Raw genomic sequence first — 26,291 nt, forward strand, 5'->3', positions numbered from 1 at the left:
ATAAACAGAATTTGATAGATTGGTAAGAGCACAACGTGCTACGTGGCGGACATTAAATAGAAACTTCGAGAGCGCGATTTCTAGCTTGCATATAAGTAGAAGGAAATGAACTTTAGCACAATTCTAGTCACTGTGTGGCAGTTGGAAACGATGCAAAATCCGTTCCAAACGATTTTTCTACTTGGCGCGCGCCCCAATTGGTTCCGTTCCGGCTTTTAGCACTACCCAGAGAGATCTGACAGATTTCTCTCTGGCGGTGTGTGAGGGAAAGCTCCCTTTGTCTGATTGAACTGTTTATGTGGGTGGGGTCTATTCTACGGAACGGAACGGAATGATGGACTAAACTACGGAACGGAATGCTTTCTCAAATTGAAGCTTGCAGCTTACCATTGCTGTACAAGTTATCGATGGCACTTTCAGCTGGTAAACAAACGTACCCAAGAAAGATAAAACGAACTGAAGGATCAATTGTGGGTTCTTGCTGTTTATCTTCGGATGTATCAAGTAGGGAACTTAATGCATGACTTGTTTTTGCTAATATGTGAGTTGTTTTTGCTTACTTTGACTTTAGAATGTACGATCTGGGGCTCAGCCTTTCTAATAGGCATAAATCCGGCAGTATGTAGCTACACTACAAAGGAAACAAGTATGGTGACAAGCTGAATCAACTCTGTCAGGCTAAACAGAATCTAAAGGAATTTTGTGCAGTGTGTGAAGAGCAAACATTCAGATACCTCAAGGAGGCTATATTGTGTGAACATCAATGATTCATTAACAGAATAGTGGACTACATAATGTCAGATATCTTAGCCTGAGTAGTGAGTTGAATCCAGGATGGGGTCTATTTTACAGAATGGAATGCTTTCTGAATCAAAACTTACAGCTTGTCTAGCCGCTATCATTGCTGAAGTTTCATTCATCAGTGGAACTTCCAGGAAATGGAATAGGATAATAATAAAATATTAATAGCTGTTTCATGCAGTGCATTGTTCTATTACCTGATATATCAAGCAGGTCTCTTCAATTCATTTATTGCATGACCAAGGCAAGTTTTGTTACTACAATACAGTAGCTGATTGGATGTCAGTTGCTTCTGGTGATCTTGACAAGATAAATAGTTTAGAAGACCACTCAATTTCTTTAGTTTCAGAGCGTAATATCCACAGAGAAATTAACTAGAAAGTTACTGGTGACAGGAAAAGTCTAGGTGATCATGACTTTATTCAGTCTAATAAACAGAATATATGGTTGATTGAGTGAGGTATCACTTGCAGAATGTTCAGACAACCAGCGATGAGATGCATGCATGGATTCATTGAATTTTTGTTACAGGTGGAGACATTAAATATCCAAAAGCAAACTGACTGTATAATATTAATTCACTTGCTTTATATTTTCTCAATTTTGAGCCTGTATACAAATAATTAAATTTTTCTCAGTCCTAGAATAAGATGGGAGAGAAAATTTATCTTTGTTTACCTATACTGTACAACTTCAAAGGAAATGAAGAATAAAATTAGTAAAACCACAACAAGGTGAATTACAGATTTAAATACTAAATATGAATTAGAGCCTTTAGATAATTATTGTTCCAAAGCAAAATTGTAGATAGAAAAAACAATGACTGGTGAGATCTTGGTTATTTAATGACAGCGGTTGGAGATTAAAAGGGTGGTAACTTCTTGTTCTTGAATATGTTGCAAAGTGGAGGTACAAATCAAAATGGGATATCAATTTCATTATGAAAAATTTGTATAAAATAATCTAGCATTACTGTATTCATTTGTCCTCCACTTAAATATGCTACAACAGTGTCGGTACATTGGCAGTCTACCTTGAAATCTCAACTCTAGAGTAGATCCAACACAGAGCAGCCCACACTGTAACAAATACATGTGATCCCACTGTAATTTCATGGACCATGCAGCTGGACTGGGAATCACTTGAAAATAGATGAACAAATTTAACCTGTTTTGTTTGAAGTGAAACATGTGAATTGTTACACTTAAGAAATCAGGGGCGTAGCCAGGATTTTTTGAAAGGGGGTTCTAGCACCAGCATTGAGTTACTAGAAGCAGGGGTCTGGGGGAGCAGCCCCCAGCTGCTGAGAGACTTTCAATATTTTAATAAATCAACTCAGCAAATTACTATATTTTATGCAAAAAGTACATTAATTATGATGCATTTAAGTGCCCCAGCTGGGATGAAGGTAGTACTAGATAAAGTCACCTAGTGGAAACAGACAGCATAACACATAGAGACACATATAGTAATCTGTAAGTGATGGTTATATCTCACTGTGGTATAGGAGCCATGAATCCACTGATACAAATGACAATCAAAACAATATAGCTAACTATACAAATATGCATAGCATGAATTAATTTTGCATAACAAAAAGTGATAAATTACTGGAGCTCTATATGTTTAAACACTGCACACCAAAGCTATAGCAGTGTAAGGTCATGCTAAGTTTTGCATTTAATGTTGGAATGTCTGAAAAACTTCATATGGACATGGATATTTACATGCATGTTCTATTAGAGTATACCTGACTGCTCTATTAGAGTATATACCTGACTGCTCTATTAGAGTATGTCGATCTTTTTAACAAGTTTTGAAGAGGGCTCCTGTTACCTCTGTAAATCCTTCCCTGAGAGATGAATGTAAGTTTTATCAACTCACTCATTTTGTCCTGCCACACTAAATGGTGTGTTAGGATCCTGCTTGCAGAAGTCTAAATTTTACAGGGGGTTCCTGAACCCCCCGGAACCCCCCTACCTACGCCCCTGGAAATCCTAGGATTCTTAGGTGGTATGTAATTAATGTGAGTGTTCCATTTCCAGTCTGACTAGATGTATTGAAATTACAACAAATGAACACATCTTGGTCCAAATCACATTTGCCTGGTGGCTATGGGCATGGTTTCACATGCATAGCTAGGCTTATAATTGAGATTTGGTTGATCTTGGAGTTTTGGCATTTGGCCTGATTCAAGGCTAGCAGTCAGACACATCCTTGAATTTGTGCAACAGAAAAAATCAGTTCACTATTGAATACAGCATTAGTCCACTGCACCAGCTGTTAATAACTCCATGCATACAATTCAGTGATGTTCGCAGAATATAGCCCCTTTGTGATCTGCCAAAATATTTGCTCCTCTCACACTGCACAAAATTCTTCAATTCAGCTGGCTCTTTCCTGTTACCAGTGTCTTCCTGCTTGCTTTATTTGTACACTGACATATGACTTGAAAAGCCGGCCCAGACTGTTTTCTAAAGTCAAAATGAGCAAACCAGCTCACATAAAGTGCCCTTCTTGGTATATCCGTAGATGAACCAAGGATGAACATCACTGATATAGCTCACCCCACCATTAATACTTCGTTACTAATGACAACCAACAAGAACCCACAATCGATCCTTTAATTCTTTTTATCTTATGTTTAATCACCCACTGGAGGTGCCACTGATAACTCATAAGGGCAGTTTCAGCAATAGTAAGTTGCAAGCTTCAATTTGAGAAAACGTTCCGTTTCGTAGTTTAGTCCATCATTCCGTTCCGTTCCGTTCCGTAGAATAGTCCCTACCGTTTATGTGTGCATTTTAATGATAAAAATAATAAATAAATAAAAAAAAGCAATCGAGAAGTAGCAACTCAGTGAAATATTCTTCGCTAAGTCAAAGTTGACATACTGTTGGAAAAGGCTCTCGGCTCTTAGTCACAGCTATATATATATATATATATAAACATTTACTCCTAGCTATATACTAAGTATTTGTACGTCATATGCGCCAGCCTGGCATGCCGTCACATGTGTCATGTATATACAAGGGCTGGCTCAGACTCGCCTATCACGGATTTGTGTGTTTCATGTGTTGACGAGCTTGGTTTTAAATATGAAGCTATTGATGAATGTTGTCGCCATTTCTTTAGCAGGTATTTCATGTTTGTCTGTGTGCAGCTAGCTATTAGAAACTACCAGTGCACTGATGCTCGGTATAGCTAACTTTTACTGGAGCAATACTACTGGAGCAATTTAGCTAGCTACAGTAACTCATCTACATGCAGTATGCGGGTCAGATCTAGAGTATTTGCGTAAATGGTAGCTAGCTACTTTCATACCAATCCAAACTTCAAGCACAAGCATCAAACGGTCCATGGCCTAGGTGCTAATAGTAGTCTATATTATAGCACAAGGCGAAGAAGCACTGCTGAGCTGAATAGCTAGCTACTTTACTTTTCGTATAGCACGAGCAATGTCCTGGTGAATTGAAACTCAATCGCGCTATATTATGGCACCAGCTGGTTGTAGAATTTATGCGATAGCAGCTAGCTATATAGCCTATATACTTGCATTTATAGCTAGCTGCCGCTGGTGCCGGTAGCTAGCTATCCTAGGCCATTCAGAAATATTATGTCTTTCGTATATAGTCACGATCTGTCAATTTACGTAACTATATAGCTGCTGCAGATTACTGAGTTTCCGTATTGGCACCGCCCAACTGCTGTTGACTAGTTTCTCCCCAGATGGGGCGAGACTAGTATGCAGTGTTGACAACAAACTGTTGACGCCTTTAGCTTTGACTGTGGTTTTCAGTTTGTGGGGTTTAAAGTACAGTTGGTGTCAATATATATAAAAGTTCTTCAAATGAGAGAGAGAGACGTCTTATTGACATTATTGAACTACGTAGCAGGTCATAGGCGGCCAGGGTTGAAATCGTCGGGTCAACTGGGTCGTGCACATTTTGTCCATTCGACCCGCTTTATAGATCATTCGCTGGACGGCTGGATCCGCCGGTGTGAGAATAAATCAGTATTGATTATTTTGGCGATGTGGAAGCGTATTAACTTAACACGTCGTAGCTACCCCAGTCCTGCTACAGCTCAACTACTTTCGTGAGCCACGCCCACTTATACGGATTGTTGATCGAGAGAAGCATTACAATTTTTTTTGTTTTGCGGCTTGTTTAGGTGGCATCTGCATAGGATTGCTATGTCCCAAACTCCTGTGTATCTGGCCTGGATGTGCACCTATTTGTCTGTATATTCTTCTACTCCTGGGTAGACTGTTTACCCTGCATTCGTATGCTTGTGCTGTGCACGACTTTTGTATTTCTTGTCAATTTCCTTTAGTCTACTTCATTATTTGCTTGTAGTCCTGTATGCTTCTTGTTTGTATTTTGTTAATATATTACAACTTGCTGATACCGTTAGATAATTTGCTGTAACTCTTCCACTTGGCACATTATACTTACCTTCAGGTATACCTCAAGCAACAGAAACAGAAACAGAAATTACTGCTGAGTGTTGTTGTTGCTTATTACTTGCTAGCGGCGGCAACAACTAGGTAGCTAGTAGCAGTAATAAGAATGCAAACAGGGTAGCAATAGGAAAAGGAAACAACAGCTGCAAGTAAGTAAACAGCAAGCAAACAACAGAAACAAGCAAGAAAGAAAAGCAGCAAGAAACCAGAATCAAAAGCAGTAGCAGCAAGCAAGCAAGCACCATGTAAACAAACTTGCAGGAGCTAGCAAGTGAACTGCAGCAGTTGTCTGTAGTAGCATTAAGCAAACAATAAACACAACTACAGTTGTGGCCAGCTAACTAGCAGCAGCAAGCAAGCAAACAAATAAATAAACAAACAGCAGTAACAGTAGGCAAGCAACAGAATAAAGGAAGCAAAAGCCAGCAACAAGCTAGCAAGCAGCAGTACTAATAGGCGAACTAGCAGCAGCAGCAACAGCAACCAGTGGCAGTAAGTACACAAGCAACAGCAACAATAAAGCAAAAATCAGCAGCAGCAAGCAAGCAGCATGCAGTAGCAATAAGCAAGCAATCAATAGGCAAGCAAGCAACAGCTGTGAGGGTGCAGGTCTAGCTGATTAAAGCCCACAGTAGAAATAAATCAATTCATTGCTGTGAATTTAGTACAGAACTGCTCTTTGTCAAGAATTGCATACATAGAGCAATCCAGCAACCAGCAAAAGGAAAGCTAACAAACTTTTTCTATACAACAGTGTAGATTAGTTATCATGTTATGCATAGTACAAGTTTCATGTAGATCTGAGCTTGCCTTCTATCACACTAAGGGGCATGAAATTTCTTCACATCTGAGATTAAAAATTCATGGCTGCAATAACTATAAGTATTGGTCTGTCCAGCAGATTATTTAGGGTGCGATATTATGTAATGAAAACCTAGAGTAGATTTAAATTCCAATACTTGGGAAAGAACATGTATGATGGATGTCATCTACTTATAATAACCAGGTTACAAGGACAAAAAAGCTTTTTGGCCCGACTTGAGTTAATGCCACATGGCACTTTTTACAAGGGAGAGCAATATTGTGATAGTGAAGTGTTCTACGTACACTGATTTGTTGATACAATTGTTGTGGGGTTCTATTATCATAGTACTGTGTAGCTAATAGTGACCATAAAGCTTTGAACTTTGCTAATTTTAGCTTACATTCAATTTGGTTGCTGCTATCACATTTTGTTGCTATGCATATACTGTGCATTGCTGTAATCTTGTACTACTTATTGGAAGACCTATTTGCTTCATGGTCAACTGTTAATCCAGTTATGTACAGTATTATGCCATATCCGCATTGCTTATCTGCCTGGCTTGTGCAAAAGCTATTACACCCTACTCCAATAATTTCCTCAGTTGCCCTTTCATACTTGTGTACAGATATTTGTTTGAGTGTTTATTTGTTTGTGTTACACTTTATGGCATTTGTACTTGGTAGACATTTACATGAGTGTTTGGTGTTGTTGCATACACTTTATGGCTTTGTGAAAAATGCTCTTGTGGTTAAAATTAGGGTAAAGGTAGGCAATAGAGCTAGGTGCGGTGGAAGGGTGTGTATAGCTAGGTAAATATTATATGTGACTGGATTTTGGAAAAACGATCCAAATCGCACATTAGAAGTTTCGAGATAAACGGTTTTAAAGAATTGAAGCCAGCATAACTCCCCAGGGATAGCAAGCACGCGTATGAAATTTACACAAAAGATGCATCAATCTGTTACCTTTCAAGCCACTTCCAGTACTTGTAGCTGCTTGTACAGTTTCCCGCCAAATAAGATAGAAAATCTGAGCAGTTGGACGAGCGGAGTCAGTAGTATCACGAGTGCTCACAAAGGGGCGGCGGGGAGGGCAAGAGATAGACCTCAAAATGGAGGCAGACCACGATTGGAGCCCAGACACGACATTACAGGGCTGTGCTGGCTCCTTAGTGGCTGATATGTAGCAAAATCAACAGAGAACACGTCTGGCCAACATTATAAGGCTGTCCACCAGTAAACCACTGATTCTTGCCAAGCCAGGTCCTTCACAAGGCCTGAAACCGCCATTTGAGCACTCCACACCACCCAGAAAAGACGTATGTAAAAACCAGCCTCGTGTAGTTTGAGTAGTGCTGAGGGTCAAAACTTGTAGTACGATAGTGTAGCTATCCACTGGTGGTGTTATTTTGATTTTGCCTGATGTGCGATTTGGATCGGTTCTGTAAAATCTGGTCACATATAATCATTTGTATTAGTGTGCACATATATGAAATCCATGGTACAGTAAGTGGTGATTGTACCTGGGGCTTTTCTGTAGTGTAACATTGTTGACAACTCTGTTAGTGAGGGTAATCGTGGTCATTCCAATTCTCTGTGGGTTGTGTCGGACCTGTGAGAAGGCTTAAAAGCCTGTGGATACAGGGAGTCAGTATTACCACATAAAGCACACTTTAATGAAAAATAAACTACACTTTTACATATGTTTTTCTAGATGGTATCATGCATTAATGCTATATTTTCATTATTAATGCATGTCCACACAAAAAAATTAATATTGGAAGTGTATAATGTATATGAATCAGAAAGTATCTATCCACTAAAGAATCCTAGCAATACATGTCTTAGTTATTTAAACAATGGCCTCTAACAAAGCATGCAATTTGTTTGTCAGAGTTTGTGGCTAGGTGTCTTACCCAGTAAGACACAGGTCTCGTACCAGAATAAAAACCCATGCGTACTTTGCAAATATCAAAGCATTCTCCAAAATGCCATTGTTTACTGCTATAGTAATTTATATTTATTTTAATGTACACTCAATGACTCATCATACTCTGCACATGCATATAAAACAAATTATAAAATTAATGATGTGTTTATGCCATGTATATTTGCTGCTAGCCATGGTCAATGCTGTGGAAGTCCCAGTTCGTCTAACAAATGGTGGTACCCATGGCCACTATGAAGGTCGTGTGGAGGTATACTACAATGGACAATGGGGAACAGTTTGTGATGATAACTGGGATATAGTGGATGCCAAGTATGTAGTTACTGACTGTGTTCTGTTTGTACATTCTGTTGTTCACAGTGTTGTGTGTCAGCAACTTGGATTTGGTGGTGCTATCAGAACTCACTACTTTGGAAGTGGAAACTCATCAATGCCCATTTGGTTGGATGAAGTACAATGTACTACAAGAGACAGTAACTTGTCTGAGTGTGGTCACGCTGGCTGGGGAAACAATGACTGCATTCATTTTGAAGATGCTGGCGTTACTTGTACTGGAACAGGTCTGTTATGCGAGTTAGCTATTAAGATGTGTATACTGAAATTTTAATAGGCTGCACTGAAGGCTATCTTCGTCTTGCTGGTAGTGCAAATATCTATGAAGGTCGCATAGAAGTGTGTCATGATGATGAATGGGGAACTGTGTGTGATGACAGCTGGAGTACTGATGATGGAATTGTTGCTTGTCGTCAACTGGGATTTCCATATGTTAGAGTTAACACAACTGCTACATTTGGGCAAGGAACAGGACAGATCTGGTTGGACAACTTGTTGTGCACAGGATTTGAGAATCACTTATTTGATTGCAACCATAATGGATTTGGTAGCCATGATTGCTTCCATAGTGAAGATGCAGGCCTGGTCTGTGATGGTAAGCAGAAATGTGTCGTTGTTAGGAATCAAGTTTATTGTACATATACGCATGCATTAGTAGAGCAGCTAAGCGACAAATTTTGATAAAAATCATTCACTTTGTAATAAAAATACCAAAATTTCTGTGGAAGGTATACTAAATCATTTGAGCTATGGTGCCATGTCAAAATCGTTGCTTTAGGGTATGTTTGGAACTTTTAAACTAGGTTATAAGCCCATTTCTATATAGCTGGTCAGGAAACCATACAAATACATTCAAATTTTTTTCTTAAATAACATGAAAGTATTTCAAAATTACAGGTGCAATCAGAAAATCTTTCAAAATGTGATAAAATAAACTGTTTTTAAGCACTTCTAATGGAGCCAATATTTAGTTTAAAAAGTACAGGCTCAATCCAATAGAAATAATATATTGCACATATGTATATGGCTTCATACACTTTGATCCTCCGTATTTCTTACATGTACCATTGGAAGCTATATGACCTGGATGGACACATCCCTTGATCAGCTTTTGGATATCACCATAATTGCTTGCTTGTCTATGCAGATGCAAAGTTTCAGTATACCCATTAATTTATTATTGGCCACTTTATGGCTTCCCTGATAAATTTTCTACTATTGTTTTATTTGTGATATGATTGGTAATTTTAATGGCACTGTATCTAATATGAAATTGGTGACCAGGCCTGCGAAAACAGGGCATGTGGGCACAAACTACACCCTATCACACTAAAGGTTATATTTCAGCACTGGAACAGAATATGTGCATTTTGTAACTTGCATCATAAAGCCAATTAAATGCTTACTATGTGTTAAAAATGTCATTTCTATAGCATATTGGTATTTAAAGTTATGAGTGAAAGATTTTTGAAAAAGTAGGCAAAAATCATGTGCCCACATGCCCTGTTTTTGCAGGCCCATTCACATAGTATGAATCAAGCAAACATTCTACCAAGTTTGGTACTTATATAAAAAACCTGAACAGTTTTTTTCACTTAGCTGCTCTACTAATACCAAAACCATATCCATGTTGTACAACTGGATCTAGTTTTGATATAAAATGGTCTTATACATCACTCAGTGTTAAAGTGTATACCCTAGTATATTTCTCTTTGAGGTTCTATTGTGTTGGATCTAAGAGCTTTACTCTGTGATATGTAGGCATGACAGTAAATGCACACAAAACTTTTGGAGCATGTGTTTACACAAAACTGGTATGATTGGCCTGTGTAACAAAACTAGACTAAGACCAGTCTAAAGTCATATAACCATAGAAAATATATCCATTGAGCTACCTGAGAAAGGTTAATTGAGTGCTACAGTAGAAGAACAAGGTTTCCATGATAACTTCCTGTGAGATGTTACAGCAGCCACCATAAATGCGATTAGAGTCATGCAAGCTTTGACTTGCCTTTGACCAGTAAGTTGATTGCCATTTATTGCAACTCAATAAAGTAAACTGACTAGTTATGCAAACATTTTGTGTGTATATTTAGTCCATTACAAGTTTTTGGTACAACTGTAGTGTATTTCACTAGGTATGATTTTAACCCTTATTACATGAATAAATTAATAATTATCAGAGGTGGCAGAGACACCTTTATTTGGGGAGCAGGGGTCTAGCTTGGTGATGCTTTGGCCTACATAGTTGTAAGTCGAAGACTAAATAAAAATGTTATTACCTTCTGGCAATAGTTGCACTCCACCATCTAGACTATATCTCCTTATTTATAACTACATACGTAGCTGGCTACACTGCTCCTCAAAGAATACCGTGACTGCTCTATTAGAGTATCTTGACCTTGACTGCTCTATTCCAGTATCTCAAATTATTGATACTATTGAGCTAGGCTCTCCATCACAGCTACAGATAATTTTAGGGGGGCTAATCCCCCATAATTCTTTTCACAGGGGCTGCAGGTCCCCTTCTCTGCCACCCCTGGTTTTATGTTGCAGTAGGAATAATGATTGGAAAGTAAAAAAGTATACAGACAGAATCTTGTTTTCAGCAATATGGGAACAAAGTGCTGTGCACTTTTATGGATTACAGTATGAGAAATGTAAATAAAATAATGTAGACAAATTTGAGAGCATGTGCATATGAAATGTTAGGAGCAGCTGCTCTTAAATTGTATACCGAAATACATATATATAGTATACTGAACCTGAAAGAATCTTAGATTGTACTAGTTATTTCTACAGCATGGGCCATAAAGCTATGTACGTATGCTTTTAACTGTAACTCAGTACAATAGCACGTACAGTGTTGAGAGTAACGCATTACTTATGTAACGTGTTACATAATATTATTACTTTTGTAGTACCTAAGTAATATAATGAAATACACTATAAAAACAGATAATATAACTCAAGTTACTTTACTAACAAATATAACCAGTGGCGGATCTAGGATTTTTAAAAGGGGGTTTCTGAAAGTTGGTGTAGCTGAATAAGGCATCTGATGACATTTCTCCGGAAATTTTTGAGATTTTAGAAGCTCTGAGATTGGATTTTAGGCTATTTTTAGTTACCAATTGCAATAAATCCAATGCTTTAAACTGTAAATACTATAGCTAACAATAGGGCAAATATGGTGACTGCAAGCTGTAGCTTTGATTGTTCTATTAGAGTAGTTACATGACTGCTCTATTAGAGTATCTCGATCATTTTTAATGCAGTGGGAGATGAAAAGTGAAGTGTTGCTGAGGATTTAATAGCTATTAATATTATGTAATATTATTACTACAAGTAACAAAGTTACTAATCTCACTAGTAATCCACTGAGTCATACACAAATAGCTACTGACTGTCTATGTTTAGGTGTTGGAACTAATAGTCCAAAAATTCTACCTTGGCTCAAACAAAAACAGACCACAGCCCCCAAATAGTGAATAAAATTAGAGGCATTTGTAGATTTGAGATTCATTTTGTCTCATTGTAAGGAGTTTTTTTAAATAGTTGTTCCAATACTGAATAAAGACGGGGTTAGAATATGTAGTATTGGAATATTATTTTTGCTGTGTGAGTAATGCCTAGCTACAACGAAGTAATGAAGCCTACTGAATGAAGCTTATTTACCAGCTTCTTACTTATAACCAAGATTTGCACATTGCCTAACAATGCAATCATAGCATGTGATAAGGTGGTAGTTTCACATGTGACAGCTTAAGGCTGTGGACACAAAGTAATATAATATGTAATATTATAGTTACTTTATTTTTTTGGGTAATATGTAACTGTAACCAAATAGTTCTGTTGCAAGTAATATGTAATATGTAACTAGTTACTTTTAAAAAGTAACTGTCCCAACACTGGTACGTATTATTGCTGCAGTATTAAATCCACACAAAACAACCAAGCTATTAAAATGGGTAACCTTCTATAGAAAAAATTGTGAAATCTACTGTCCAAGAAATGGATGCAATGATATTAATGCTAACAATGGCTGATATATTGGCATTGGCATCATTGCAGCCATTTCTTGGCTACCACCTTTGATTTCACAACTTTTTTTCACCAAGGCTATTAACGTTCGCACCCTGATTTTACAGCTTGACTATGGTCTGGCTTAGACATTTTTAGCTAAGTAATTTATAAAGTAGAAGCAAACAGCTGAGATAGCATGTTCAAACTGTTAAGTGCACTTTTACGCTGCGATGACTGTTCTATTAGAGTAATTCTACCCCACAATTTGGTTTTTTACTTTGTAACTCTTCTCTATGTTTTAAACCATCAAAAGGCATTGCTAAGATGGCTAGACTATGTACACAGCAAAATTCAAATTATTTCCATAAGTGCTTACCCTGTAACCGTGACAAAAGTTTAATCTTTTGTTATGCAAACAATGTTCATATCTGATTCATACAAACTCAATAACAATAGTAGCTACAAAAACACAATTTAACTAATCTACAACAACAGCTACAAATATTTAAGCTACAATTATACATCAACTACTTATAACTAGACTAACTATTTATAAACTCCACCTAACCACATAACCAAAGTCCAAGTCATCCTCTGAACAAAGAGCATAATGTTGTCTTCTCTTTCCCCACTTGGTAATGGTGATTCTCATGTTCTCCTCAAAATAGGCATGAAAAATGTCTTGTCCTGATTAAGTGGTTCCACTGTATTACAAATAATGCTAATAAATGTGGCAGTAGAAATACATGTGGTACTGATAAAAGAACAAAAATCCTTTTTGACTATATAACTTTGACTTTATTGCTGTAGTTCAGGTCAATGTATACGTAGATGCGTGCTTCCATTGTCATGTTCTAAACTAATGCTGTCCTTTGTTCTAGCCCCAATTCGTCTAGTAAATGGTGGCACTCAATTTGAAGGCCGTGTGGAAGTGTACTACAATGGACAATGGGGAACAGTTTGTGATGATAACTGGGATATAGTAGCTGCCAAGTATGTAACTGCTAAAAGGTGACTTACTAGATTATGGTGTATGCTGTCTCTTGTTCACAGTGTTGTATGTCAGCAACTTGGATTTGGTGATGCTGTCAGGGTTTACACAAGTAGCCACTTTGGAAGTGGAAGCTCATCAATGCCCATTTGGTTGGATGACGTACAGTGTACTACAAGAGACCGCTACTTGTCTGAATGTGGTCATAATGGCTGGGGAAACAACAACTGTAATCATTTTGAAGATGCCGGTGTTGCCTGCACTGGAACAATTAGGACAGGTATGGAATGAAAAAGAGTTAGCTATTAAGGTGTAATGAAGATTTTATAGCTTGCACTGAGGGTAGGATTCGTCTCGTTGGTGGTTCTAGTATCTATGAAGGCCGTGTAGAAGTGTGTCATAATGGTGAATGGGGAACTGTGTGTGATGACAGCTGGAGTATTAGTGATGGAATTGTTGCTTGTCATCAACTTGGATATTCATTTGTAAGAGTGACCACATCTGCCTTCTTTGGACAAGGAACAGGAGCAATATGGTTGGACAATTTATCATGCAGAGGATCAGAGACTCGATTAATTGACTGTAACCATAATGGATTTGGTATTCATGATTGTTTCCATAGTGAAGATGCAGGGTTGGTTTGTGATTGTAAGTGGCAAATACATAAGGATTTTGCTATGTATTGTATTGATGCATGCACTAAGAAGTAGTGAAATAAGATATGTGACCCAGTCTGAGAAAACCGGTCTTATCGCTCATGTCAGCAGATTCGATTTTTGACCCAGGACACACAGCTACGTACATGAATAAACTATCTAATTCCACATTTAACATCAGCTAGACTTGAGTGGTCTGGTTTTGCTGGCTGCTTTTCCCAAGCCCAGTGGCGATCCGTACGTGTGGTGTGGGGCCTTAATGGAGCTCTGGTCAGCCTGGGAATGACTGTATGTGGCTGTACAGCTCTGTGGTGTTGAATAAGTACCTCTGCTGTGAATTTCCTTTCATTTTAGCCAGTTTTCAGACCTCAATGGCTCAAAACTTGGCCTAATTCATCCCTTGGCCTTCCTTTTCAATTTTTGAACACCATCTTGCCCGTCTTCCAGGGCCCCTGCCTCCCACCCAATTTGCAGCTCGCCTGATACAGTCAACCTCGGTTTAAAAGCTATCTAAAATGGCGGGAAACTTAGTTGTTGGCTACTTGCACAGTGGATGCTCTGGAAGGTAAGGAATTGGTGTAAAACATGTGAAAATTTGGTACACATAGCTTCAACCATTGGCGAGCTACAACACACTCAATACTTAAAACCGGCATTTCTCGATACTTTTAAATAGGCGATAAGCCCGGTTTTGTCAGACTGGGTCACATATAATGATACCTTCATGGTGCCTTAGCAAGTATAACCAAGCCCAAACGTCTCTTTAGTATGACTTGAAATGCTTCCAATAGGTGGCTACTAAATTTGAAAAATGTTCAGTAGAATTTTCTACTGACTGCCTGACTGATGCCTTCAGACAAGCATAACTGCCTAAGACTGTTCAATGTTGCTTCAGCTTGACAGGTACCTTTTAACATTCTGCAGTAGATACAGTGCATGCTTCATGGACTTACCTATATTTTCCTTTGTTTCCCATTTATCTTTGCTGACAGTGCAAGGTGTCAATTTATGGTTTCTGGTGCCACATGATGATTGTGCTGTTTAGCATAGTCTATCATAAAAGTATCAAGGCTCTTGTGCGTAAACTGTAGGACTAGCTCTAGTATAAAGGGAAAAACTATAACTCGCAAATTTTGGGTTTGGGTTTAGACTAAACTGTGTACTAGTGTTAGCTTATATCCAGTAAAAAAGTACAGAACATTTGCTAAAACCATTTGTAAGTTACAGAACAAATTAAATTTCATGGGAAGCCATATAAATCGACTGTACAGAGCACCCTTAATTTGCTATGTATCATATTGATCCATGCACTAAGAAGTAGTGAAACAAGGTATGTATATGCAGCATAACCCATGTGGAAAATTACAACCTGGACAATGGCTCAGTACCAAAGTAGGAATTTCTAACATATGTAGCTATATAAGTTGTTATAATACAGAAGTATAAAGCATACTGTGTATAGTCTACCAGTAGCTTAGGAAGAAATCATGTGAAAGCACAATAATAGTACTTGTATTGCGTATGGGTGCACACCTCAAAGTTTTGCATTGATACGTTAAATGATAGAGCTTTTTGCAGATGTTCATTACAAACACACACATTTTTAAACTCTTACTTTCCATATGCTCGTACATGTACATACTGAAAAGCTGTCTTTCTGTCTGTCTGTATTCTTTCCTTGTGTTGCTGTCAGCTTGACAGTTAAAGTATGTATCGACACTACTCTTCTGTGAAATTAAGTGTATATCATCCAAGTTTATTGTTACAAATTGCTGTGTGCTTTCATTTGTTCTCTACAGTGCTGTGAACACAAGAGTGTCAAACAAAAATTTGGTGAAATGTATATAAACGTACCGCATTCATGACTGCAAGTAAACACCTATTCCATGTACAGCTAGCCCATATGTATATAGGCCTGAGTCTCAAAATTTTGCACAAAAATGCTTTCAGGAATTTCCCAAAATTTTCACCTATTGTGCTCTTCAGAATTCCCATTATGCTTGCATTTAGCTCCTAGGTTAACAAGATTTCTTACAATTATTTTGGAAGATTTCAATCAGTGAATGTTTTATTAGAGTATTTCACTACAAAGTGACTGTTCTATTAGAGAGTATCAATCTAAGGAGCTATGTACAATGCATTTGAGTGCTCTGCAGTTTCCACTGACTGCTCTATTAGGGAGTGTCGATCTATTTTCATGGAATTAAGCTCCATAATTTGAAACATCCACCTAATATGCTAGCATATTTCATGCAGGCTTACCCATATGCCTTTATAAACACTTTATGCTTCATGATCATGACCACCTGGTGAGTGGTGGTTAAAAAGTCCCAGTAGATTCAACTCTTTTAGTTTAGCCAGCCTTTTTGTCCACTTTTTCCAGAACATCTTTTAAACCAGGCGCGCGCATAGTTTACTGAAATTGTTTTCGCAAAAGTGTGTATGTGTGTACCTATCTATGTTTGTCTGTACGCACCCACGTGAGCAAAATCATTAAATAATGGTAAAAGCAGCTTTTACGTAAGAAGTAAAAGTGAAATGAAGTCTGTATTAAACTTCTACACAGGTGAACTTTGCTCTGAGGTGGTTTCTTTTTGGCAGACTGAAATACGGGTGTGGTGACTTCAGTTTCTCAGGCTTTGTAAACTATCTTCCCTTTGAGGTTTTCAGGCATTTAACAACTGGAAAACAATAATGCAGGCCTTGTACACTACCAGGAATAGCCTATCGCTTTGAGTTGAAAGGGGACGTATCCCACATGTACACAAACGAAAATGAAGAGCAGCTATGAGGCTTTGTCGAGAGAATTTGTGGGAAAAAACACGATAGTCAATTTATAAAACAGTTTAGAAGATGCTTCTGTGTGTAATATGTTGGTTAAAGTGGTTTGTTTAACAAGTGCTTCCTTAGCAGTGCATAGCAACGTAATTGAACGAATTACAAAAATTTCATGAATTACGAAATACAAGAATTAGCTAATAATATTATTGACTTAGGGTTTCCACTCAAAATAGGAAGGTGCTCCATTTTGTTGTTCCTGGTGATTTCCACACAGATTTACCTTCAAGATAAAACAAATAAGTGCTAATTTGTTATTGGAATGTTTGCAGCAGTCGCTATCAGTACAATTTTAACATATGTAAATATCCAAAAGTGGTCACATGACCAAAAATCCCTTCATATAGGATTTCCACTGTAAAATATGATGATGTCTCAGCCTTTTTCACTGTTTTTGATGATTTTCACGCAGGCTGACCTTAAAATAAAACAAACAAATGCTAATAAATTATTAAATTGGCTATTACTTTCAATATCAGTGTAGTTTTAACTGTATAGCTTATACCCAAAAAGTGGTCACGTGGCCAACAATCCCACTACAACTATAAGGGATGTGCCATTGCTCTACAAGATGTAGAAGTCTTCATTGTAAGGCAAGCACTAATTGTGACTTCGGCAACCCTAAATACAGTGATTTTCTAATAAGCGGCCCAATTGAACTATTATGATATTTTTGGTCACGTGGCCACTTTTTGTATGTTTTTGTGTGTTAAACTTATGCTGATACTCAATGCTACAAGCAATCCTATAATAAATTAGAACTTGCTTGCTTTATCTTAAAGGTCAGTCTGTGTGAAAATCACCAGAAACAACAACAAAAGGAAGCACCTTCCTATTTTGAGTTGGAAACCCTATTATTGTACAACCAAAACCACCCTATTGCAAAATAGTAATACATAGTTGGTAAATTCATAGTAGCATATACTATCTAAGGCTAATTCCAGATAACTGCATGGCGCCTGGTTTTTAGAGGTAGCACGACATCAACTTGTTTCTGTTATGTATTATCTTACTGTGAATGACACATTTTACTCTCATTATGCATTTATTATTTTTCAAAGCAACGACATGTTTTAGTACTTTGTAAATTTCATCAAGAGCTAATAATACCTCTCTTATATTAACTCTTGCATGGTTCACTGTGTAGCTAGTACCTATTACCATGTACCATGCAGATAATAGGTGTAGGATCTAGAACAGGAGTGTAGGTATCACATAATTGAATATAGATTATCTATATAGAAAAAAACAGCCAAGCTGTGTAAAAAGGGTGGAGCCCTCAAGAATCCAGCATGAAAAGACATGAAATCCAAGGTGGCGGCCAAGAAATGGGTAGGTTAAGGTTACGGGATACTGAGCGACTGTCAAACAAAAATTTTATTACATAATTAAGGCGGGTTTGGTGTTGTTGTGTTGTGTATCAGCTGGTAACAGGCTTAAATTGTTGGGAGAATCATAGCGTGCTGACTGGACAGGTACAAGGTACAAGAAACACACGTAACAGTACAAGATAACATAGAAACAACACACTTAGCAAGTGGCGCACCTGTAAGTGCATGCGTAGTTTTGCTGACTAATGGCGATATTTTCCTGAACCAAAAATCAGGACTGTCAAACTAGTTGTTAACATTTTGTATAAACAGACTACTAGTTTGGCTTCTTGTCTAGGTCCTGACGGAGCCATTTGTTAGAAATAATGTTTCTAGTGCTTGTGATATCAATTTAAAAATTAATTTTGTGACCACAGTGTCTTGCTTTAGGCCATATTGTAGTCATATTTCAGCAACTATACACATTATTCACAAATCCTCTAGTCAGTCCCTCACAAGTGATGTTCTTCAAACCTTAGAATTGTTAGTAAGTTCTCATGGTTCTTCATTAGTCTGATTTTTGGTTCATAGTTTTCACTAATTGGCATGGGGACAACTCATGTTTCCATAACAACATTTGAATTCCATGTCGATTAATGAGAAGTTAAGAATGCATAAATATTTGATAACAATGCATTAAGAAAAATCAAACCCCTAATCATGAAAAATGATTGATAGTGTACATGCGGGGTTCACAGTATCCCGTAACCTTAATGGCAAAAGATTTAATAATGGCAATTCAGGTGAATTTGTGTAGCCTTCTCCAAGATTAGGCACCGAATTCACCTGAATTTTTGTTATTAAATTTTTTTCCATTAACCTACCATCACAGCCATTTGTTGGCCGCCACCTTGGATTTTACATCCTTTTTCACATTGGCTTTGTGGGGGTTACACCCTTTTTTCACAGCTTGGCTTTTTTGTATAGATATCACTTCTTTTTGTATTTGTATATTCCAATAAAGCCTGCCTATGGCCAGCTTTGGAGCTTCCCTTGTTTGTCTTTTTTTCTTTACTGCAGAAAGAGATAAAGAATGTGTTTTGCTTATGTATTATAACATTTATTAAAAAATTAAGTAGGGATCTATGCAATAAAGTAATGAAACAAGAGAAGAATGATGGTATTACAGCATAACTTGGTGGGAAAGTCCCTACTTTGGCACTGAATAAAATAATTGCTACAGCTAATGTGCCAAAGTAGGGACTTTCCCACCGAGTTATGCTGTAATACCATCATTCATCTCTTGTTTCATTACTTTTTGTTGCATAGATCCCTACTTCATTTTTTTAATTAACAATTTTTAAAATACTACTTTGTTTAGTTTTTTGTTGTAGCTCAGGGACTGTTCTATTAGAATCATAAATGCATGACTGCTGTATTAGAGTGACTGTTGTATTAGAGTATCTTGAGTCAGACAAGGGGTGTACAGCTAGCTACACCAATATAAGGTCTTGTTTTCTGTTTAGCAAATAGCTAGATTGTGAAGAGGTGTGCTCTCTGTACTCTATTGCGATTAGTCAACCTAGATGGGTGTAGTCGCAAACCTATTGCGAATTAATCTGGCAGCGCCCGCTCTTTTGCATGGTGCATATCCTAATAACAAAGTTGCAGATATTTAGCTAGTTTACCTCTTATAGTAGCGCTTCAACAATCCAGCTTTAAAATAATTTTCTGGCGTCTAATTGTGCTACCGAAAGAAAGTGTTGATATGGAAAATTAATGCCTTGATATGGTTTCATTGGATGAAGAATAAGACAAGCAGCCTGATTGAAGATAAAAGAAAAGATAAGGCACAGAGGACCTACACTCCTCGGAACCCCAAAAGGCACATTCCACTGGTAAGTTGTTTATTGTGGTGTAAAATGGTAACCGTGCGCTGCTTCGTTTGGCCTCTAGCCTTGCAACTGTGATCAGGCAGTTGCAAGGGCAGTCAGGCAGTCAGTCAGTGAGGCAGTGAGTCAAAAATTCGAGTTTTAGCAATTTTTAAAAATTCTATATCCGGCCACCTGTACTCTCTACACAGTGATTTGTTTGTGGCGCAAGGTGATTTTGTTGCTGAATTATCTGTAGGGTGATTCATTTGTAACTGAATTCTTCAGTTCTAAAGGGTGATTTTGTTTGTAGCTGAACTCTCTACTGGGTGACTTGTTTGTAGCTGAACCTCTACTGGGTTAGCTGATAGTGTGGTTTTGTATAGCTGAACTTTCTACCTTTTGTAGCTGAACTCTCTACTGTATGATTGGTTTGTATGACTGAACTATCCACAGGGTGATTTGTTTGTAGCTGAATTCTCTACGGGGTGACCTGTTTGTAGGTAAATTCTACAGGTGACTTCTTTCTGGCTGATCTCTTTACAGGGTGGCTTGTTTGTAGCTGAACTCTCCACAGGTTGATTTGTTTGTATATAGCTGAGCTCTGACTTTTTATGGTGACTTGTCTGTAGCTGAACTTCCCACAGGGTGATTTGTTTGTAGCTGAACTATCTACAGTGCTACTTGTTTGAAGCTGATATCTATATGGTGGCTTTTTGTAGCTGAACTCTCCACAGGGTGATTTTTTTTGTAGCTGAATTCTCTACAGGTGACCTGTTTCTAACTGATCTCTCTAAAGAGTGGGTTTTTGTAGCTGAACTTTCCACAGGGTGATTTGTTTGTAGCTTATCTCTCTACTTGTGGTTTTTTGTAGCTGAAAAATCTCCACAGGGTGATTTGTTTGTACTGTAGCTGAACTCTCTACTGTGTGATTTGTTTCTAGCTGATCTCTCTATAGGGTGGCTTTTTGTAACTGAATACTCCACAGGGTAATTAGTTTTTAGCTGATCTCTTTACGGGTGGCTTTCTGTAGCTGAATACTCTACAGGGTGATTTGTTTGTAGTTGAGCTCTCTACAGGATGGCTGTTTTGTAGCTGAACTCTCTACTTGGTAACTTGTTTAAGTTGAACTCTCTACTGGATGATTTGTTGTGTAGCCGAACTCTCTACACAGCAACTTGTTGTGTAACTGAAAATTCTAATAGAATAACTAATGATGCTGAATGCTCTAATAGGGTAACTGTACTATTATAGTATCTCAAATGTGCACTTGCTACACGTAGATGGATTTTGTAGAACTTTTACTCCGATTGTTCTGTACTACTGCAAGGATTGGCTTTCTATGATGATTATTCCATATACATACTGGTTTTCACCTCACTTTTCTTAGCAATTTGCCTGGTAGGTGTAAAAAGTTTTTTTTGAAACCATCTCAAACTTCTGTCACACCCACAGGGTAAACCCTTTGAAGAAATGAACTGGAAAAATCACTGTGTAGATGGAGTAACCATTGTAGTTCTTTTTTGTGGTTTGAAAGAAATTGAGATAAAGATGACACAAAACCCAACTTTGTTATGATTACACGATCAACTTTCATGAATAAAAAAGAATGGATCGTTTAGGTTTTACATGTGAGTACCACATGGTGGAAATTGGTTGACTTGGCCACTTTCTTAAGGAAAGTATCAGTGCTATGAAAGCTATTATGAACAAACCATATTCACACTGCAAAAGAGTACTTGACAAAGCAGCAGCTATTGCTATCAGCTCATCTCACAGAATATTTTTGCCTGAAATAATGTAAATTAAACAAGTTAATTATTTTATTGTACGAAGTTGTTTAGCTTAGGCCTTAGGGGCATCTCCAAACTGATTTTGGTATGCTTAACGTCATAATGATGCTAACTTCAGACCCCACCCCTCCCATCCTTCTTAACGTCACACTATGAAAATAATGTATTGGCAATAGAAACACAAAGCAATACAAATCCAGCAATTAATTCTGGTGAAACTTCATTCTTTGCAAGAGCAACTCTCATATTCCTGAAAACATCAGATTATGAGAAAAAATTTATTTCCGCTGTCTTATTTTATAAGAATAATCGGTCATAACTCCATCAATGTTTATCGGATTCCTACCAAACTTGGTACTGAGATGTGCTTTAATGAGCCGCTTAGGTGTACCAAATTTCAGCTTGATCAGAATACGATTTTGTATGCTATAGCAGATTTTACAAAGTGTGCGAAAAGAAAAATTATGAAGAAAAAAACAATATTTTAGCCACTCGTATCTTGGAAACAGCTTACGCGAGTTTCTTCTAATTTTGTACGTAGACTTCCCTACCTGGTGAGCACTTTTGTGGAAAATTTGGTTTCAATCGGATAAGAGATCATGGAGCTACATATGTGTAAAAATCATGTTTTCTTCTTACTGTCAATATACTCACGGTGTTGCATGCTGGCTTCTTGGGCCACACGACACACTACAGTGTGTCTTGATATAGGCTCACTTGAAATATTGTAATGTAGGAATAATTTCACTATCACTACCTACACCCAAAGCACTGTCAAGACAGTTTCATGCTTAACTGTTTGTCACTGAAGTGTAACTTAAGTACGTAGTTGTAGTGATAGAGTCATAGATTATATAACCTATGATAAAGTGTAGTAGGGGAATTCTTTTCCACTGTGCATAATTATCATGCCCATACACCATTTTTCTGTTATCATGCACCTATACCTTTTCTATAACACTAACACATCTTATAGTGTTTCTTTTGTACTTGCAATGAATGTCACTGTCAATATTAGCATGCTTTTAGCAAGTTGATGATAATAGACGGGATGCATATGTAGGGCATACATATAGATAAGCAGTACATACAGATGACCAGACTATATAATATATAGGCAATACATGTAATGTAGCCATTTGACTAAGTGTTAGATCCTTACCGTGCATCTTATAGTGTAAAGTTTAACGCTTTGTGATTTTTTCACGAATCCATTGATAGGACAAATGTGACCCGGTCTGCGAAAAGGGCTCTTATAGCCTTTCCAATTATCCATGTTTGGCTAATCATAACTCCTAATCTACTAAAGCTATCATCATGTAATTACACCCACAGCTACTGCCAGGTTAGGGTTGTTGAGTGACCAAATTGTAGGCTTGTACCATATTCACCAGTCAAGTTATGGGTTACCATATATATGCAATTGGAAAGGCTATAAGAGCCCTTTTCGCAGACCGGGTCACAAATATACTACTTAGAATAGGTTTACATTTGTGTATGTAGCAAGCACACTGTCATGAAGAAATAACAAAATAATCATGGAAATGCTACTATGTACAAAAACCACCCAGTTCAATTACACCTGCTAAATCTTGCAATATAAAAATGGTTAATCCACAGTGATACTATACTATTGAGATGGTTTAAACAAAATTTTATGTCAAGAAAGTGTCTGTGTTGATTTTTGGTCTGGTCATCAGTCCCAGCAGTGTGCAGTAAACAACCATCTTTGATTCTTCCATGACAACCTCTGGTTCCATCAGTTTATCTCATTTGCCTTAACTTAGCTATATTCAGTTCTGCTGTTTAACTTACCTGCATGCTCAGTATACCATACAGCAGGGTAGCATAACACTCATGTACACTACAGGGGCGGATCCAGAGTCTGGAAAGAGGGGGGGCACCTTGCTGAAAAAAGTTGAAGAGCAAAAAAAAAAAAAAGGTCACAACAATAATAGCTAGTTATCCTTTACCAAATATAATGTTATGTAAGATAAAATCCTATTTATAGCTTCATAAGTAAGCTGCACTACCTCGTGAACATTGTGACTGCTTTATTAGAGTAATTGACTGCTCTATTAGAGTATCTCGATCTTGTATGCAATTTCTTGAAGGGGGGGGGGGGGGGGGCATTTGCCCCAAATTCCCCATCCTGGATCCGCCATTGCACTATGTATGCTGCATACATGGATGGTTTAAGTTTATAGCTTACTGTAGTTAATTATATTATAATAATGTTATTGTAAGAATGTGGAGATGGTCCTGCATGTAGACAGGTCACAGGTAACAATGCTTTAGTACAGTAATACGATTTGATGATGTATCAGTGCTGTATCACTGTGTTAGAGTGACACATTGTACAAATTTTAATAATCATTACATCTCTATGGCAAATAAAACTGGTGCATACATCAAACTGTAGGTCATGTGACATTATCAAGAGAGGTTTTAACTTTTTTGTGTAACAATAACCTTTCTGTCAGTACATAATTTTCCTATGTGTGGTGATATGGTGCTTTTACTGTTGACTGCATAATAGTATTGTTTCTAGATTTTTCCAATTATGACTATTACTATGATGATGATGATGATTCAACTGGTAGCAGGTTGTCTGCTGGAGCTATTGCTGGTATTACAATTGGTGGTGTCTTCTTATTTTTTTTCATCAGCACCTCATTGATTGTTGCTATTATTTATTTAAGGCGTCACCATGTGAAACAACAGAAGCATTCCTGTAATATTACTCAGCTACCAGATCAGCGAACATTAGTAACAACAGCTCCTGCTCCTCCCAGTGCTCTACCGTGTGCTTACAATCCAACTCTATACCCTACTGTTCTCTATAATTCTCCTACTGATGGCTGCGTTACTGTAGCTACACCCCATCAATTCAGTGGTTCTCCTCAACCTGCAGGACCACAACCTGAATATTTTCCAGAACCACAACCAGCTGAATATGTTCCAGGACTGCAACCTGCGTACATTCCAGAGCCACAACTTGAGTACATTCCAGGACCACAACCTGAGTACATTCCAGGACAGCAACCTGGATATGTTCCAGGACCACAACCTGAGTACATTCCAGAGCCACAACCAGGAGCACTACCTGGATATGCTCCAGACCCACAATCTGGATTTGTATCAGAACCACCACCTGATTATAATACTCTTAACTGATACATATACACCTAGTACATATCTATACTTGACTACTTAGTATATACGTAGTTACATTATGTTTAAATCCATGTTTTGTGATTAATAAGTTGCATCATTTATTACTTGATGCAATACAAACATAGAAGTCTGCAGTGAGTTATCCCAGGAAAGACCAAATTTCAAGACATTTAAAAATGCTGTCTAGGAAATGTCAGTAAATGTCTTGTGTCCAGCACATTTCCTAAACACAGTATAGATGGCTAAGATGGGGGACAGTATGGTGCCAATGTGCATTGTTCAGGACACATGATATTACATGATGTTTATATGCATTTCTTAGACAGCAAGAAACAGACAACATTAATATACAATACGGCTAGCTAGCTAGCTTGCCTATTATAAAGTTTTCAAAATATATAACAAACCTACATTACCGAGATACTATTTCATTGTGGGTTTGAGTTATCACATTCCTGTTACTGTAGGAAATATGATATTTCTTGAAATTTACATGATGTATCCTTGGCCTATAATGGATTCTATAATGTACTGTATGTATTGCATTTCCAAATAGAAAAGGAAATCTAACACAGATTACACAGAGACCTTATCCTTACTGCAAAGTGTAGTTGGAGTGACAATCTCAAACTATAGTTAAAGTTTGATTTTGTTTATACTTTCTGACTTAAGAAATCTCAAATTTCTGAACAGTATGAGAAAGCTAACTGCATGCCATGCGTTCTTGACTTAGGAGATTTCATGTAAAATTAATCCACACAAAAACAGCCAAGCTGTGAAAAAATGGTGCAGCCTTAAAAAGCCTGGGTGAAAAAAAGTTGTGAAATCAAAGGTGGCGGCCAAGAAATGGCTGCAATGATGTTAATGCTAATAAATTTTAACAATGCACACAGCCATTATTAATTTTTTTTAGCATTAACATCATTGCAGCCATTTCTTGGCTGCCACCTTTGATTTCACAACTTTTTTCACCCAGGCTTTTTAAGGCCGCACCATTTTTTCACAGCTTGGCTGTTTTTGTGTGGATTTCACTCCCTTTTGTACTTTATAAGGCCCCAAAACTGGCCTATGGCTGACTTTGAGGTTTGTTTTTACTCACATTTCTTCTTTTCTATGTAGATACAATGATGATTATTGAAGACAGACTTATAAATGTATTTCATTGCATGATTTAATTCAATATTTGATAATATTATTGTATTACTCTAATAGAGTGCACATTTTTTTGAGGACTTCTAATAGAACATAACACAGAATGTTCTAGAACAATCTAGTACT

At 37.5% G+C, this 26,291-nt stretch overlaps 1 protein-coding gene across 2 annotated transcripts; it reads left to right on the forward strand.

Moving 5' to 3' along the window:
- The first annotated feature begins 3,815 nt into the window (after window positions 1-3,815).
- LOC136262744 (scavenger receptor cysteine-rich domain-containing group B protein-like) lies at window positions 3,816-25,122 on the forward strand. Of its 2 annotated transcripts, none has more exons than XM_066057136.1 (8): window positions 3,816-3,939; window positions 8,192-8,330; window positions 8,379-8,578; window positions 8,629-8,946; window positions 13,259-13,370; window positions 13,431-13,648; window positions 13,690-14,016; window positions 24,388-25,122. In XM_066057136.1, the coding sequence occupies exons 1-8, from the start codon at window positions 3,822-3,824 to the stop codon at window positions 25,011-25,013; spliced, it is 2,058 nt and encodes a 685-aa protein (XP_065913208.1). In that variant the 5' UTR covers window positions 3,816-3,821; the 3' UTR covers window positions 25,014-25,122. The 2 variants fall into 2 exon arrangements, with proteins under 2 accessions (XP_065913208.1, XP_065913209.1); XM_066057137.1 differs by having other exon boundaries at window positions 13,699-14,016.
- The last annotated feature ends 1,169 nt before the right edge of the window (window positions 25,123-26,291 follow it).

The sequence above is a fragment of the Dysidea avara genome, chromosome 8 (assembly GCF_963678975.1).
Source record: "Dysidea avara chromosome 8, odDysAvar1.4, whole genome shotgun sequence".
NCBI lineage: Eukaryota > Metazoa > Porifera > Demospongiae > Dictyoceratida > Dysideidae > Dysidea > Dysidea avara.

Coding starts and splice junctions, on each gene's coding strand:
- LOC136262744 (XM_066057136.1), top strand. CDS start 3,822: ATGTATATACAAGGGCTGGCTCAGACTCGCCTATCACGGATTTGTGTG. Junction 13,371..13,430: donor TGGGATATAGTAGCTGCCAA/GTATGTAACTGC, acceptor TCTTGTTCACAG/TGTTGTATGTCAGCAACTTG. Junction 13,649..13,689: donor CACTGGAACAATTAGGACAG/GTATGGAATGAA, acceptor GGTGTAATGAAG/ATTTTATAGCTTGCACTGAG.